At 38.5% G+C, this 18085-nt stretch overlaps 1 protein-coding gene across 3 annotated transcripts; it reads left to right on the top strand.

Moving 5' to 3' along the window:
* The first annotated feature begins 1224 nt into the window (after nucleotides 1-1224).
* On the top strand, nucleotides 1225-16446 carry ASNSD1 (asparagine synthetase domain containing 1). 3 transcript variants are annotated; one of them, XM_071216219.1, is made up of 5 exons: nucleotides 1225-1436; nucleotides 5873-5926; nucleotides 10900-10975; nucleotides 12132-13676; nucleotides 16096-16226. In XM_071216219.1, the coding sequence occupies exons 1-4, from the start codon at nucleotides 1236-1238 to the stop codon at nucleotides 12200-12202; spliced, it is 402 nt and encodes a 133-aa protein (XP_071072320.1). In that variant the 5' UTR covers nucleotides 1225-1235; the 3' UTR covers nucleotides 12203-13676; nucleotides 16096-16226. The 3 variants fall into 3 exon arrangements, with proteins under 3 accessions (XP_071072320.1, XP_071072321.1, XP_058156486.1); XM_071216220.1 differs by lacking the exon at nucleotides 12132-13676 and having other exon boundaries at nucleotides 16096-16279; XM_058300503.2 differs by lacking the exons at nucleotides 1225-1436; nucleotides 5873-5926 and adding an exon at nucleotides 13916-14097 and having other exon boundaries at nucleotides 16096-16446.
* Nucleotides 16447-18085: the final 1639 nt, after the last annotated feature.

The following is an 18085-nucleotide window of genomic DNA, read 5'->3' as shown; positions in this document are numbered from 1 at the left end:
CTAGAAAAAAAAAAAAAAAAGAATAGCAAACTGGATTCGCTGTGATCTCTCTTCTAGTAGAGAATAGATCCTGATTATCTGGTTGTTATCACCAAATGGGCCAGACAATAAAACCCAACTCTCACTGGTAGTCATTGTTGCTACCAATGTGGAATAACTTATCAACCATGCACAAATCAGAACCAAAAGCAAAATTTAAAAAAATAAGTAGAAAGGAAAAGAATTAGAGAGTAAACTTAGTTCTATAACCAATTGAAATCTACTCTAAAAGCCAACAAAAGACATACCTGGAAAAATAACCTATGAGGTACACATCTTTGGTGATGAAGTTTATTTGATTCCATCAAGCTTGGGCATCTCTGCAGAACCTCAGGACTTTAAATGTTTAAGTATAATTTTCAAAAATGAAAAATGATGTCCCTCATGCAAATATAAAATGAACACATGTCGAAGTTTATCTAACTCATTAATTTAGAAAACCGGAAAGACATTAAACCCAGTTCAAAAAGCATTTGAAAAAGCTGGGTATATATTAATAATGATATGTTAGAATAAGATTGCAGGGTTAGATACAAACTGACTAATTCCTTATAGACCATAATATATTACGTCCACCAAACACAAGTAATTTTTATGGACAAAAATCTACAAGTTCATTCAGCCCCTACGGAATAAAACTGTTTGGTCAAGCCCAAAATGCACTGAAAGAACACCTAGTCATTTCTTTTGTTTATTTCCAAATTTTGGATAACTTTTTCTCACAGGCGTAAGATATTGGAAATATTGCCTGGGACATATACTAAAAAGGTATTCCTTTATCTGAAATTCATATTTAACTAGGCATTCTGTATTTTATCTGGTAACCCTACTAACAAGTTAATAAAAACGTTATCAAGTCTGTTCAGTTTGTCAACAATGTGTTCCTTAGAGCTTTACCTCAACTATCGCTGCCTAGATAATAAATAGTAAATGGATTTCTTCTGCACTATTTTTATATTTATCACGGGGGAGACACTTGTAACTCGCAATCTACTGGATGCGCGTGAAGAGACCACAAGCACATTTCTCTGTCCCATCCGCTAGAGGACCCTTCAGGAACCTCCCAGGATTCACAACCAGGCATGCGCTGGCGCGCCAAAGCAGTTGGGCGCATGCGCGGAACAATTTCCAGACTAAACCCGGACTGCGCAGGCGTCCTAGTGAGGGCGCAGGCGCTTTGGGTGAAATCACAGGAAATGGAAAGGAGGGAGGTGGAGCTGCTGGGAGCGCGCACGCGCCCTGGCTATTGGCTAAGTGCTGCTGGAGTGCCGGTATCGCTGTTTGTTCTGAGGTTCCTGCTCTCGGAGGAAATGCCCAGCCGAGGGGCGCGTACGGAGGACGGAGCTGGGCTGGTGCCCGACAACTCAACTCTGCACAAGGAGGAGCTCAGCAGCAAGGTCAGTATGGCAAGAAGGCGCCCGAAGTCGGGACAGGTGTCGCGCGACCCTGAAAACACTCTATCGCGGACCTTTCCCTCTCGGCCCTAGCGGAGAATCCCGGGTCCCAAGTTCTGGGGGGCAGCGCGGAACCTCTTTTCGCCTAGGTTTTGCCCACTGCTCGGCTCATTTTATTCATTGCGCTTTCGTTAAAAGTACAACCCTTCCCTTTTCTTAAAACACCTGTGGCAAAGGATACCCTGAAACTCGCGCGGGGATTATAGCCTGGGGGCAGCGGGGTGGAGGTTTTGTTGATTTTTCCCCTTTTTTAAAGTTTTTGAAATACCGCCCACTCCAGATCTCATCCACCGGTATTCTTCTCAAGAAATGTCACCACTATCCATTCAGTTGTCCATGACAATAACCCAGGAACCATTATGAGGGCTTATCAGTCTACCTCTGAAGCTCATTTCGAATATGGAATATGTCCCTTTATCAACGATTGCACTCTTACCCACTCAGATTAGCCACCATCATCTAATCGGGACCCCTGCGAAGGCTTCTAGCAGGTTTCTTCCCGTTGTTACCATTTAGCAGTCAGAGGAATGACCCAGAAACACTTATCTGATTGTCATTTATCCATCAAAGGGGGAGGGGGAGTGCTCGCTCACGTTCGCGCGCGCTCTCTCTCAAATCTTTTCTGCCATAAACAGACAGAATCTTTAAAAATACAGGAGGAAGAGGAGTGGTTATAGCCTTTCAGGTGTTGAATATCCTAGATTCTACTTTGGTTCTGTCTCAAACTAACAATGACGTCTTGGGCAAGTCTCTTTAATCCAATTCACAGTTTCCTTGTTTGAAGTAAAGTGAAATTTATACCAGCTTTGCTAAAACTGAACAGGAAAACATTGTTCAAACATAAGGTCTTGTTAAACACTTCCTTTATTTCAAGGAGGTTATATGAATTCCACCTTGGAATTCAACGGAATCATTCAATTACTAGAACTGTGACTGTCAACTGAGAAGACATGAGGATGCACATACATAGGGAGGGGAGTGGCTTTTTCAAACTACACACAACCCATTCCCATTACTACCATAGTGAGTCACTTAAACTGATGTATGACAAAACTTTCAGGTGTGTGAGATAGAAAAAATATTGCGAACAGTGTTTTTGGAGGTGCTAGCGACACTTTATAATTAGTCACATTGACAAAATAACAAGTTCCTGAAAATAATTGGGAAAAACTTAGTTTTCACTTAGTTGATCCTTTCCTACTAATAAAAAGTGACTCCCAGGGATGAGCCTCCCTGGTGCTGAAGATTACTACCAAGCACTGGCTGGTGATGCAACTAGAAAAACACCTTGAATAAAAGGGGCAAGTAGTAAAGACAGGTGAGTTTATATAGCTAAGAGACTTCAAAATGAGTTGTGAGGTCATCAGAGAGGTTGTTCTTATGCCTGTCTCAGCAAGATCTCATAGCCAAAGTAGCTACTACCCTAGGTAATGGTGCTCCTGAGGGCTATGGAGACACCCAGGTGCTATGGTCATGGTAGATGGCTCTGGAGTTTGGTGCCTTGCAAGTGGGCCCTACTTTGGAATTTGTGCTCCTGAGTGTGACAGAGTTGGACTCAGATGTGATTTCTCTACACATGCCTCTTGTCCCTTTTATTGAACTTGTGGTTGGTGCTGGAGATGGTGTGTGCCCAGGAGACTAGAATCTATGCCCTATCCATGTGTTGGCTGGGCCCTGAGCCTCAGAAGAGTTGTAACATCTACTCTCCAATTTGTTGGACTTACCCAGGTCAGCTCACGAGGTAAGGATGGACAACCACCACACCAAGGAACCAAGAGAGTCTACAACTGCAAGCAGGAGAGTCCCATCCATCAGCCATGTGGGATCTAAGCCCCCTCTCAATGTAGAGGTAGAACGGGCCTCACCATCCCAGAGTCCCCAGGATTGGGGAAAAAATGTAAACTAGAATGGACTTACTGGTATTCTGCTATATAATTATTGTCACTCTAGCAAATGGAAGAAATTATAGATGTGAAGACCCTGGCCACTGGAGTTGCTGAAGGCAGGGAGAGGGAAAAAGAGGTATAATATAGGGGTATTTTTGGGACTTGGAGTTGTCTTGAATAATATTGCAGGGACAGATGGAGGACATTATAAATCCTGCCATAACCCACTGAATGGACTGGGAGAGAATATAAACTACAATGAATGTACCACACTAATGAAAGAAGTTGTTGATGTGGGAAAAGTGGGTGTGGGGAGTGAGGCATATGGGAATCTCCTATTTTTTCTAAGGGAATATATATTTAAAAAAATTTTTTAAATACTTTTATTTTTTTCTTCCCCTCCCCCACCCTACTGTTTTTGCTATCTCTATTTGCTGTGTGATCTTCTGTATTTATTTCTCTCCTTTTTGGTCTTCTCATCTTTCTCCTCTAGGATTCACAAGGATTCAATCCTGGGGACCTCTGACATGGAGAGAGGGTCCTTGTCAATTGTGCCATCTCAGTTCCTAGTCTCTGCTGCTTTTCACCTTTTCTCTCCACTTCATTTCTCTTTTGTTGCATCATCATCTTGCTGCGTGACTCACTCGTGTGGGCACTGACTCACCATGCAGGCAATCAGCTTGTTGCACAGGCACTTGGCTTGTCGCGTGGGCACTTGGCCCCGCCACACAGGCACTTGTTTACTGCTTGGGCCCTGGCTCGCCGTGCAGGCACTTGACTCACCTCGCAGGTACTTGGTTTTCCACACGGACACTTTCGTGGGCACTTGGCTCACTGCATGGGCACTCATGTGGCACTCCACTCACCACATGGGCACTTGGCTCGCCACACGGGCATTGGCTCACTGCTCAGGCACACTTTCTTTTTTTTTTTTTCACCAGGAGGCCTCAGGAATTGAACCAGGGTCCTCCCATATGGTAGGTGGAGGCCTTATCACTTAAACCACATCTGCTTCCCCCTATATTTTTCAATGTAACATGTTGTGTGATCTATGTATCTTTTTAGAATAAATGAAAATATGTATGTTAAAAAAAGTGAAGCCTAGTTCAACAAATATGGATAAAGCACCAATGGGAAGTGATAGGTGTTACTGCCCCAGGGCATTTAGTATTACTTGTTTGTTCTCAATGTCCTTCGGAACCATTTAGTACATAAATTATTAAAGAGCCCTGGTAACTGAAGGGGAGAAAAAAGTGGCCTATCTCTCATTTCACTTGCTACTTTTTTTTTCCTTAAAAAGTTAAAGCACAATTTAGATTGGTAACACTTCTGGTGTATATCATATCATTTAAAAAAAAAAAAAAACCTTCATTTCAACTTCAAAAATTAAAATAACAGACAAAAGCAGCTTAACAAATGATGGAAGCATTACTTTAAAAAGTCCCGTACAGGCGGTGGACTTGGCCCAGTGGTTAGGGCATCCGTCTACCACATGGGAGGCCCACGGTTCAAACCCTGGGCCTCCCTGACCCTTGTGGAGCTGGCCCATGGACAGTGCTGATGCACGAAAGGAATGCCCTCCCACGCAGGGGTGTCCCCCGCGCAAGGAGTGCGCCCCGTAAGTAATGTCACCCAGCGCAAAAGAAAGTGCATCCTGCCAGGGAATGGTGCCACACACGGAGAGCTGACACACAAAATGACACAACAAAAAGAAACACATTCCCGCACTGACAACAACAGAAGCGGACAAAGAAGACACAGCAAATAGACACAGAGAACAGACAGCCAGGGTGGGGGGGCGGGCAGGAAGGGGAGAGAAATAAATAAATAAATCTTAAAAAAAAAAATCCTGTACAGGCAAATTTGTCTTATTTAATCCTAAAAACAAACTCATTTGTTTTCTGCAGTGTTCTGAAAGATGAACAAATGAGCACAGATGGGTTAAATAACATAACCAAGATACCTTGTTAATGAAGAAAATGAAGGAAAAAAAACAGAAAAAACTCGATCATATTTATATCTCATAAAACTAAATCCCATATTCTTTTTTTTACTTTTATCATTTATATAGTACCTTCTTTGCCTTTGCTACAAAAATATTACAATATTACTGTTAACTGTGGTCTATAAGTTACATTAGTTGTATTTTTTAATAGAAGTATGTCTTTTAAATAGAAGTGGTAAACCTGATTTAGGGCCTCGCATTTTGCATGACCCACCTCCTCCTCAAACCCCCACTCTCACCCTGTGACTGGTCTCAGTTGGCTTGTCAAGTCCATTCACTGCTTTCTTCTCCAACTTTCCCCCCACTTCCACCTCCTTACAGATGGCTTTTGGAAAGAATCTTTGTATTCACAGACTACCCGATTTTGACTGTCACTTCTTAATAGCCCCTTATCTGATCACGCTGATTTTAGAACAGTCATTTAAAGGACCCTCATTGAGCATACTTTGAGAACCTCTGCTTTAAGGAGTTTTTCTTTATTTCAACAGATTAAAGAACAGAGAGTTGTTGTGGATGAACTTTCTAACTTGAGGAAGAACAGGGTGAGTTATTAAAGTAATTCTGAGTAGTATATGGGAAGGTTATATTAACTACATTGTTATTCATATTAAAGTAATATAAAATATATAGCATATTTATATTAAAATTTGCAAGATTGCAACATCTTTTAGCTAAAAATGCAGAAGTGAAAAGTGTTCAAAATTATTTTATTATGTATTTGTATATGTTTTTTATATTAAATTTTATGTATATCATATAGTTGCAGGTGACTTTTTTCCATCATGGACCAAATGATGCTAATTGTACATTGGTACTGTGCAGCTGTAATCACTAATAATTTGAGGACTAAGCAAATATACTGTATTATTTTGTATATATCCAGTAATGATGTAAAAGAAAACTTAGTAATAAAAAAAAATTCACAACATACCTTTTTTTTTTTTTCATTTTTTTAAAATGTATTGAAGTATATCACTCACACATAAACATACATAGACAATAAGTGTATAGTAATAGTTGTGAACTTATAAAACAAACATACATAGCATCATACAGGACTCCCATAATTCACCCTACCATCAGTACCTTGCATTGTTGTTAAACATTTTAAACTAATGATTAAAGAGCATTGTCAAAATATTACTACTAAGCAAGTATTTTCCCCAACCCACCCTATTATTATTATCTTTATATCATTTATATGTGAACATACTAAAACAGTAAGTATACAGTAAAAGTTGTGGACTTACAAAGCAAACATACATAACATTATACAGGGGCAACACACATCAACCCTCCACCAGCACCTTGCATTGTTGTGAGATATTTGTTACAGATTATGAAAGAATATTGTCAAAATCTTACTACTAATTATTGTCCTTCTACTTGGTGTATTTTTTCTACCAACCCACCCTATTATTACTTTGTAAATATATTTTTTATGACAGAAGTTGTAAACTTATAAAACAATCTTGTACATGTGCAGAATTCCCAAACAACGTCCATCTATCAACACGCCACACTGTGGTGGAACATTTGTTACAGATAAGATAATATCATCTTATTGTTACCATGTCTGTAGTGTACATTTGGCACACATTCTCCATACTGCCCCATTATCAACACAGTACATCTTTAGCATACATGCAAGCATATTAAATGATTACTACTAACCACAGTCCATAGGTTACTTCAGTTGTATTTTTACCATGCTTCTCACATTCCCACCACCCTGCAATAGTAATGTACATTTGCTGTAGCTAACAAAGGACAGACACTCTTGCCTCTGTACCATCAACCGTAATTCTCATCCACCTCTTGGTTTACTGACCTGTTCAGTTCTTAGATTATTCTCTAGCATTCTATCAAGAGGCATTTACATCCCTAGACTACCATTTTCAGCCACATCCCCATTTATAAACTAGCTGTGACTCACTACTTGTTACCATTACCCTATACATTTCTACGTTTTTACAGTAAAGCTAATTAGAACTTCTACATACATTAAACATCAGTAGTACATCTCAGTACTTCTCTTATCTCCTTTAAGAATCCATACCTACCACGAGGTCTCGAAGATATTTTCCTACAATTCCTTCTAGAAGCTTTAAGGTTCTTGCATTTATATTTAGGTTTTTGAACCATTTTGAGTTAATTTTTGAATAAGGTGTGAGATAGGGCTCCTCTTTCCTCCTTTTGACTGGATATTCAGTTCTTCAGCACCATTTGTTGAATGGACTGTTCTGCCTGAGCTGTGTATCTTTGACAAGCTAGTCAAAAATCACTTGGCCATACGTGTGAGGGTCTGTTTCTGAACCATCAATTTGGTTTCATTGGCCTATGTGTCTGTCTTTATGCCAGTACCATGCTGTTTTTACCACTGTAGCTAGATAATATAATTTAAAGTCTGGAGATGAGAGTTCACTTTTCCTTTTTAAGATGTTTCTGGCTATTCAGGACCCCTTACCCTTTCAAATAAATTTGATAATTGTGTTTTCAATTCTATAAAAAAAAATGCTGGTGAATATTTATTGGGATTACATTGACTCTGTATATCAGTTCAAGTGGAATTGACGTCTTTATGATATTTAGTCTTCCTATCCATGAGTATGAAATGTTCTTCCCATTATTTAGGCCTTTTTAAATTTCTTTTTACAGCAGTTTTCTGAATACAAGTGCTTTACATCGTTGGTTAAGTTTATTCCTATCTGAGTTTTATGTCATATTTTTATTTTCCCCACTCTTTTGATACTTTTGGTTACTTTTATTGATATAATCTTCATTTCTTGCTTAGAAATTCTGTCAGTTTCTGTTTATCTGTGATTATTCTAATCTCGCCCTCATTTTTTAAAGACAATCTTGCCAGATATAAGACTCTTGGCTGGAAGTTTTTCTCTTCTAGTATCTATCCTAGGTATATCATACCACTGTGTTCTTGCCTCCATGGTTTCCGGTGAGAAATCAGCACTTAATCTTATTGGATATCCTTTATATGTTATACATTGCTCTTCTCTTCCTGTCCTCAGAATTCTTTTTGTCTTTGGCATTTGATATTCTGATTAGGATGTGTCTTGGAGTTGGTCTATTTGGGTTTTTTCAGATGGGAGTATGTTGTGCTTCTTGGACATAGATATCTATGTTCTTCAATAGGGTTGGGAAATTTTCTGCCATTTCTTCAAATATTCCTTCTGCCCTTTTTCCCTTTTCTTCTTCTTCTGGGATACCCATGACACGTATATTTGCACGTCTTTTGCTATCTTTAAGTTCCCTGAGACCTTGTTCAATTTTTCCCATTCCTTTCTTCATCTGTTCTTTTGTATGTTCACTTTCAGAGGCTATTTCTTCAAGGTCACCAATCTTTCTTCTGCATCCTCAAATCTGCTATTATATGATTTCAATGTTTTAATTTCATTTATTGTGCCTTTCATTCCCATAACATCTGCTGTTTTCCTATGTATGCTTTCAAATTCTTCTTTGTGCTCATCCAGTGTCTTCTTAATATCCTATGATCTCTTTCACCATCTCATTGAATTTATTAAGGAGATTTGTTTGAACATCTGTAATTAGTTGTCTCAACTCCTTTATGCCATCTGGAGGCTTATCTTGTTCCTTTACCTGGGCCATAGCTTCCTGTTTCTTGGTGTGGATTGTAATTTTTTGTTGGTGTCTTGGTTCTGGATTACTAGAGTATTTATTCTGGGTGCAGTTTTTCTCTTTAGTTTAGGGCTTCCTGCCCTTTCTCCCTTGCTGGTTGTACAATAGGAGCCAAGCATATAGTTGGTGCTATAAGCTGTGGGGGCTCAAGCTGCCCTCATTGCCCCAAGGACCAATGAAGCTTCTGCCAACTTTCTCCTTTGCCAGGGGTAGGACAGAGTCACAACTGTGTGGAATAATCCAAGTTGTGCAGGCTTACACTGTAGTTGCCCAGACGGAACTGATGAGGCTTTACGCCCCTTTCTGCTTGGGGCAGGGATGGAGCTACAGGTGTGGGCAGCAGTCTATGAAGTACGGGTCCAAGATGACCACAGTTGCCTCAGTAGACTTCCAATTATTCAGTCTGTGCCAGCGAAAGGTACTTGTAGTTACCTGGATAGACCGGTGCAGAGCCCTCCAGCCTCCTCCCTGCCAGAGGTGGGGCTGACTCCTAGGTGGGGGCTACTGGCTGATCTGGGTGAAAGAAACTGGTTCCAACCATCACTGGGTTTTTTCGGTCAGCCTGGCTTCCCTTCAGGCTGGGGGGCAGTCAAAAAGGGGGTTACCAGCCTCTTTACATCTTGGACAGATTCATACCCTAGCTATTCCTAGGGTTACAACTTAACTGGTCAAGTCTACTAATCAGTAGCCAAAACCAGTGACCAATTGTCTCCCCCTCTCCTGTTTTTGGGAAATTAGAGCTTCCAATTCCAGCCACAGAATAGCTCTTGGGACAGCTTGTGCACCAAAGTAGGATAATCACCAGCCTCCGTGGCTTGGCCTGTAATTTCCCGGAAAGGCTGGCACAAGACCCCCCAGCTTCCTCCCTCCCAGACATGCGGCTGGGGCTTAGGCTAGACCTGTAATCTGAATGGAAATAAGCCGGTTCCTACCAGCACTGTGATTTTCATTCTGCCCTGCCTCCCCTCGTGCCAGGCCCAGAGTTAGGATGGTGGCTACTGGCCTCTTTCTAACTTGGACAGGCTCAAACTTTAGCTGTTCTCAGGATTATAGTTTAGCCTGCTGAATTTACTCATCAGTAGCTGAAGTTGTTGCCCAACCGTCTCTTCCTCCCCCGTTTTTTGGGAAGTGGAGCCTTCAATTCCAGCTGTGGAACAGCTCCCAAGGTGACTCATGCCTCCAGTGGAGGATGGGCACTGGCCTCCATGGCTTGGAGCACTCTACTTATGAGTCTTCTCTGCAGATGGGCAGTGTCCCCCTTCCATTCCTTCAAGGAATGCTCTTCTGTACATCCTTCCAGGATGCTCTTCTGTACTCCTGGAGCCCCTGCTGGAGCCCCCACACAGGTACTTCAGCTAGCTCCAGATAGCTCTGGGTGTTTACTAACTGCTCTGTAGCAGGAGCTGATTCTAGAGCTCCTTACTCTGCCACCATCTTGCTGGTTGTCCTCACAATATACTTTTCATTGATAAAAGCAAATTAAAAAACTGTAGACATAACAGTAGGAGTCCTTTGTTTAAAAAGAAAATGATTTATGTTATATGCAGAAAAAAAAAAGAGTTTACCCTCAGTGTTAATGGTAGTGATTTCTGGGTGGTGGAGTGATGGGTAACTTTTGTTTATCTGCTTTTGTAATACCTGAACATGATACATGGGTTTGGATTTATGGCAGGCCTATCTCCATGGTCCTCTCATAGTGTCCCATGCCAGAGCACTGAAGGGAGTTGCACAGTGTAAAATAAAAAAATACCCAAACGTGTATTATTGAAATTCAAGACTAAGTGATATTGGGGTTAAAAGTTTTGACATCTGCTGTCATTTGGATCAAATCTTGATATTAGCTTGTAACTCTGTTTTGCAGAAAGTATATAGGCAACAACAGAACAGCAACATATTCTTTCTTGCAGACCGAACTGAAATGCTCTCTGAAAGCAAAAGTAAGTTTTCTTGGTATCTTACATGGAAATCCACAGAAAGTTTTTTGTAGGCTTTCTGCAGAAATTCATGATGGTGTCTAATACTGTTTAGATCCAAATGTTTAAATATATAGCTAAAGATTGTATGGTGATATACCTGTTAATAAAATTAATACAGTGGTTTTGACTTTGTTCAAATTAGCCTTCCAGTGAATCTATAGTATAAAAATACATAGCTCTGTTAGAGAGTAGCAGTTATTAATATGTACTTTATTTTGTGTGATCTATGTATCTTTTAAAAAAAGACAATAAAAAAAAAATATGTACTTTAGTGTTACAGACAATCTAGTTATGGATAAACATTATACCTTCTAACTTTGTGACTTTGAGTGAATTACTTTGTGCCTCCAAGCTCTTGTGGGATTTAAATAAAATGGATTTAAAATGGAATTTTTGGCCCAGTGCCTGAGCCAAAATAAGCACTCAGTGAATAGAAGCTGTTTTTCTAAAACATAAATATTCTTTATTAGTAGTCTGTTGTAAACTATTTTTGCTACATAGTAGCTCATAGATTCCTCAGATATACCTTGCATATTAGATCTTATTTGTAATAAGAGCAAATGTAAATGGAAGAATCTTTATATAAAAAAGTAAACTTTTTCCAAGCTGCTCTGAATTAATATTTTACTTGCCAAAGTTCTTGTCTTTTTCCTTCATGTCTCTATTTGACAGTATATAAAAACCCATTTTGAAATCATTTGAAAAATTAAGTCATATATTGCCTTTAAAAGCCTAATTCCTTTTTTATTTATAAAATATTGTAAAGCATGGTCTCAAGTTTTAAATACACTTTGAATTTCTTCTGAACTTTTAAAGTTATTGACACATTTATACACAGCTCCTGTCAACCCCTGTCATTTTATTTTATATTCATTCAAATGTGTTTTTCTTAGGTGTATTATAAAAATATATTTTATGACTTCTTTCCCAAATAAATAGTTGTAATTGAAAAAAAAAGTCTGTTCTAAATTGTTATTGGTACTAACACAGTGCCTATACTCAAATGGATTTATCTTAGTAACTAACATATGTTGCCTTGTGAATTACTAGGGAAAAATCCAAAAGTTTTTACTTAATATTTCTCTTCCTTCCCTCCACCCTCCCCCCCGCCCCCCAGATATATTGGATGAACTGAAAAAAGAATACCAAGAAATAGAGAACTCAGAGAAGAGCAAAATCAAGAAATAGTCCATTTGAATTTCACATAACAATGTGTGGCATTTGTTGCTCTGTAAGCTTTTCCATTGAGCATTTCAGCAGAGATTTGAAAGAGGATTTACTGTGTAATCTTAAACGACGGGGGCCCAATAATAGTAGACAATTGTTAAAGTCTGATATTAACTACCAGTGTTTATTTTCTGGTCACATCCTTCATATAAGAGGTCCTTTGACTGCCCAACCTATGGAAGATGAAAGAGGCAATGTATTCCTATGGAATGGAGAAGTCTTTAGTGGAATAAAGGTTGAAGCTAAAGAGAATGATACTCAAATTATGTTCAATTATCTTTTCTCTTGTAAGAATGAAACTGATATCTTGTCACTCTTCTCAAAAGTCCAAGGTCCTTGGTCTTTTATATATTATCAAGCATCTAGTCATCACTTATGGTTTGGTAGGGATTTTTTTGGTCGCCGTAGCTTGCTTTGGCATTTTAACACTATAGATGAGAGTTTCTGCCTCTCTTCAGTTGGCACCCAAACATCTGGAGTGGCCAGTCAGTGGCAAGAAGTTCCAGCATCTGGAATTTTCAGAATCGATCTCAAGTCTTCTGCCATTTCCAAATGTGTGCTTTTGAAATTGTATCCGTGGAAATATATTTCTAGGGAGAATATCAAAGAATGCCTGACTCAAATTTCAGCAGACTTGCCAACATTTGTATCAGTGGTAGCAAGTGAAGACAAACTGTATCTCAAAAAACCTGTTGTTCCTTTAAATACGATGTTGCCACAAACTCCATTGGAGATTCATTGCACTGATATTTCCAGCACCCCACCTACAAGAGAGACACTTCAGGTCTTTCTTACTGACAGACACATGAAAAAAGTTGTTCAGCAATTCATTGATGTCCTCAGTATAGCCATAAAGAGACGCGTCTTGTGTTTACCTAGGGATGAAAGCTTGATGCCAAATGATGTTTTGAAAACTGGTGATAGGAAAGCAAATGTTGCAATTCTGTTTTCTGGAGGCATTGATTCTATGGTTATTGCAACCCTTGCTGACCATCACATTCCTTTAGATGAACCAATTGATCTTCTTAATGTGGCTTTCATGACTAAAGAAAAAAACATACCAACTAGTTTTAACAAAAAAAAGAGTAAACAGAAAAATCATTGTGAAATACCTTCTGAAGAATTGTCTAAAAATCTTGCTGCTGCAGATGGTGATAGTCTTTATAAACAATTCAGTGTACCAGATCGAATCACTGGAAGAGCAGGTCTAAAGGAACTACAAGCTATTAATCCTTCTCGAATGTGGAATTTTGTTGAAATTAATGTTTCTTTGGAAGAGCTGCAAAAATTAAGAAGAACTCGAATATGCCAGTTAGTTCAGCCCTTGGATACAGTTTTGGATGATAGCATTGGCTGTGCAGTCTGGTTTGCTTCTAGAGGAACTGGTTGTTTAGTGACCCAGGATGAAGTGAAATCATATCAGAGCAGTGCAAAGGTATGACACAATATTTCTGAGACCTAAATTTGATACTTAAAGCTGTTAGCATTTAGGTTCCAAGAATATAGCATATTTTTTTTAAATTAAGCATATTTTACTAATTTATGCCTTTGTCTTGTTTTTCTTCCAAAATGTTATCTTTGGGTTTATATTTTTTTTGAGGTTTTCTTTTATCCTATTTTCTTTAGTGAATAGTTCATGCCATTTTTAATATGGACTTCTTTAAACCTTTATAGGTAGTTCTTACTGGAATTGGTGCAGATGAGCAACTTGCAGGCTATTCTCGTCATCGTGTCTGCTTTCAGACACACGGGCTGCAAGGATTGAATAAGGAAATAGAAATGGAACTAGGTCGAATTTCTTCTAGAAATCTTGGTCGTGATGATAGAGTTATTGGTGATCATGGAAAAGAAGCAAGGTAATTCTGATTATCTATTTGAGTGTTGTTCGGTATTTTTGTAGGAACAGAAGACTATAAAAAGGAGACTTTCAAATTCCATTTTGCTTTGGAGACTGTTCTAATAAGTAACAGCAATATCTTGGGGTTTCTTTTTATTACAAATATACTGAGGAGGAGCTAGGGGAACAATTGTTTTCCAGGTCTTGCTCTCCAAGAAATATATTTTCAACAATTTTCACAGGTGATACAATGACCAGTCCTTAAGAATCTAATGAAAAAGACTGAAAGTAAAACTGAGATAGTGAAACATCAAGAGGAGGTATTCAAAGGGTTTTGTTTTGTTTTGTTTTGTTTTAAATGTTTGCTTTCCTCCCAATAAGGGTATTGGCCTCACTCCCAATCTCTTTCCTCCAATGTTATAGATATGGCTTTGCCTCTATGGACATTTCTGTATAGATAGATCCATACTGATTTGAATGGTGATCTTAGTACTGGATTCCCCTCTGTTAATATGCTTCTGGAATACAATTTAAATTGTCATACATTGTCAATTACCTAAAACCTTCAGAGAGGTCAAGGCACCTTCATATGTATGTTTTTTAATCTTAGGCATTTATTTTCGCATTCAGCTTACTCTTATGGTAATAAACAGATGCTTGAATAAAACTTTTTAAAGCATTAATGATAAAGGGGTATGTGTCATTTGGTTATAAAGAGTAGAACTCTATTGGAGCACTTTATTAAGTGGTAGTTTATTAGAGTACAAGCATGCTAGAATAGGAAGTCCAAGGAAACCTCATGGGAATTGGAACTTCAAAATATTCCTACACTTTCCAAGACTTCATTGTTTTGCATCTCTACTTCACTCTTTTCCTCTTTCCACTGAACGTTGGTTGCCTTCACACAATTGCCAGTCCTGCTGTTTATAAAATTTTTACTACTATGTCATTATTCTACCATAATTTTTAAAATTTCATTGTAAAAAGATAACTAGTGCCGCAAAACAGGGTCTGTAAGCTGTTTTCCTTTTGTTGTGTGTGTGAGAGAGAAGTTCAGGCTTTATCTCAGGGAAGTCAGAGAAGGCTCCATATGAAAGTATTATATTATCCTCAAGTAAATAAGTATATGAATAATGTTTAAAACAGCTAATACAGAATTGTGATTTAATAAGGACCATGATAATGGCTAGATCTAAATAACCAGTTTGTTATGTATCTTGGCATACAAATAACAGTAATTTATTGATTAAACTCTCTTCTCTTTAAACATACTTTTACAGTTAATTTATCTTTATAAAATGTCCTGTATACAAATGCCTTTATTCATTCCATCTCTATCCTCTAACTAGAATAAAATGTAATGAACTGGAAACACTGGCACAACTGTGTTGCATTTTGAGGAATTGGGGGAGGAGGATTGTCAATGTTTTTTAAACAATAAAAAGGGCAGACATTTTTAGGAAATTAGGGAAGTCAGAAGGAGAGTTATTTTTTAAAAACAAACTGTTCTGTTACACCAGTTTGTCACCATTTAAACAGCTTAAGTGTAAACAATTTTGGTACTATAAAGTTTTAACCATTAAGTAACTGTTTCAGATTCAACATTATGGAGCCCTTCAATATTGGTCTCATATCCCTAAAATTCTACTTCTTTAAACAAAATAAAGAGCAGGCACAAACTGAATAGATGACTAAGATCACACTTGTTTTCAAGGCATCTCCAAAGTTACCTTGCGAAACAATTTCAAATTATTTCTTGTTACCATATACCTAACTTATTTATTGAGGTTTAAACTAATTTTGTAGTATATGCATTAAAATTAATAACATTATGAAATGTATTTTTAATGTGGTTAAACTTTAGTTATAAAATAGTGCCAATAACCAGAATATTTTTATTTGAGAAAATAGTGCCTCAAATTTTAATTTTTTTACTGTAAATATTAACTTGAATAAAATGGATCAAGAAATAACAGGTTCATTTTATTTTAATAGTGATTATATTTATCTATTTTAGATTTCCTTTCCTGGATGAAAATGTTGTCTCCTTTCTAAATTCCTTACCTGTTTGGGAAAAGGCAGACTTGTCTTTACCCCGTGGAATCGGTGAGAAACTAATTCTGCGCCTTGCAGCTCTGGAACTTGGTCTTACAGCTTCTACGCTTCTGCCAAAACGGGCCATGCAGTTTGGATCCAGAATTGCAAAAATGGAAAAGAATAATGAGAAGGCATCTGATAAATGTGGAAGGCTCCAAATCAATCCTTAGAGAATCTTTGTATTCAAAGGGGAATTAAAAAGTAATACTTTACAATGTGACGAAATTTACCTAAAGATAATTGTAAATAAAATGCTGCTTTATTACTGTTGTATTTTTTAGTAGTTTTAAGGTTCATTTGGTGAATTTTTACTGAACTATGTAACTTAATATAAGCAACTTAATAAAATTGCTTCGAAAAAAAATTATACTTGCAAGAACAATTTCGATATTTTAAACAGTGATATTACTCTTATACGTTAATGTTCCACCAGCAACACCAAAAGGCAGCTTTTATTAACTCTTTTCATGGTAGCTACATCCAGAAATAACTAAATTTCCTGTTGTTGGGGGCCCTAAATGGGGAATCTGTACAGGTATATCTGAAGGTTTTGGCTCTGCAAATCCTTCCATACCCATGGAATTTGCCAAGGTGACCCAGCCTTCCCTAGTAAGAGCTAATACTTCCTCTGTGCTGGAAGGTTCTGCTGAGGCCCTGCCCCAACAAGGCAACCGATGTCTCCCTGAGGAGCTACTCCCATCTCCTTTCCTGACTGTCAGGGCAATAACCAGGATTATGTTTAAGCATAGCCCAATTTGGGAAGTGTTGGATAAGAGATTAACCCCAAAGGAGTTGTAAGAATTAGCTAACGTATTAGAACATGTATTAAAAGGAGCCAGAATATCCCCTGGGTTTGAGGGTACTTGATCAAGAGGGTGAGAATATAAAACAGGATAAGCAAGATTTCATTGACTTGGGCTTTCTCAGGAAATAAACTAACCCCAGGGCTGAAGCAAATTTCTGTTAGAATGGCTCTTAGATTCCTAGAGAAAGTGATGGCCAATGCTGAGCAAACCTGCCCTTGGCAGGTGGTAGGAAAGAATAAAGAGTTTGAGGGGGGTGGGCATGCTGGAATGGATATATCATGAGATTTTAAATCAAAAAAACACTGGGAGATTATTGAGGGCACAAAGTACACATCATTCACCACGGTGGTCAGGAATGTCCCGGTGAAGGGGGCCCCAGCATCACTAAGTTCACTGGTGGCTCTCCTCTGCAGGCCAGGTTTGAGGTTAGGAGAGGCAGTCTCATAACTGGGTTTGTTCATCTCCGTGGGGATGATAGTGCTCCCCAATTTCCATCATAGTCCACAGGGTTGGAGAGGGCTTAACTCATGGGAGTCGTTGAGATAATTAATGGAGCATAGCAACCACAGGGGCAAAATCGGGAGCCAAGAAGTGCACAATTGAGCATTTACAACCAAAAGAAAGACAAAAATGGAGAAGCAGGAGATAAGGCCATCAATTTGACTAAGTTGCTTATATTAAAACTGCACTTAAGTCCAATACTTTTCCTACCCAGCCTCCTTCCTTTCATCCCTCCTCCACAGAAGGGAGACCTGCATTACCCAAGTGTAACCACCACACCAAATTAAGGCTGATCCCTTTCTGGATCTGGCCCCTTTGATTCTTTTAATCAAAGTAGAAAAGAAATCGTAAGATACTAACAGAAGCCTGTCAAAGCCTTTTTCATCTGCTATGAATGTATTCCCTGGTAAAAGTAATGTTCAGACCAACCAGATTTAGATACTACCTGCATTGCTTTACTATATTACTTTCAGCCCTCTACCTGAAGGCAGACATCATTAAGTGTCTCTGTGGTCCTGAGCACTAAATTGATGTATTACTCATCACCTTGGGAAGTAAATCAACTTTTCCCTACAGTTTATAGTTGAATATAATAAGTATTGC

This window comes from Dasypus novemcinctus, chromosome 7 (assembly GCF_030445035.2).
Source record: "Dasypus novemcinctus isolate mDasNov1 chromosome 7, mDasNov1.1.hap2, whole genome shotgun sequence".
NCBI lineage: Eukaryota > Metazoa > Chordata > Mammalia > Cingulata > Dasypodidae > Dasypus > Dasypus novemcinctus.
Note: the sequence above shows the minus strand (reverse complement) of the source record. Positions and strands in the feature narration are given on the sequence as shown.

Excerpts from the sequence above, each read along its gene's own strand:
- ASNSD1 (XM_058300503.2), top strand. The coding sequence starts at position 12,225 with ATGTGTGGCATTTGTTGCTCTGTAAGCTTTTCCATTGAGCATTTCAGC. Across the intron at positions 13,677-13,915 it reads CATATCAGAGCAGTGCAAAG|GTAGTTCTTACTGGAATTGG; the intron begins GTATGACACAAT and ends AAACCTTTATAG. Across the intron at positions 14,098-16,095 it reads GATCATGGAAAAGAAGCAAG|ATTTCCTTTCCTGGATGAAA; the intron begins GTAATTCTGATT and ends TATCTATTTTAG.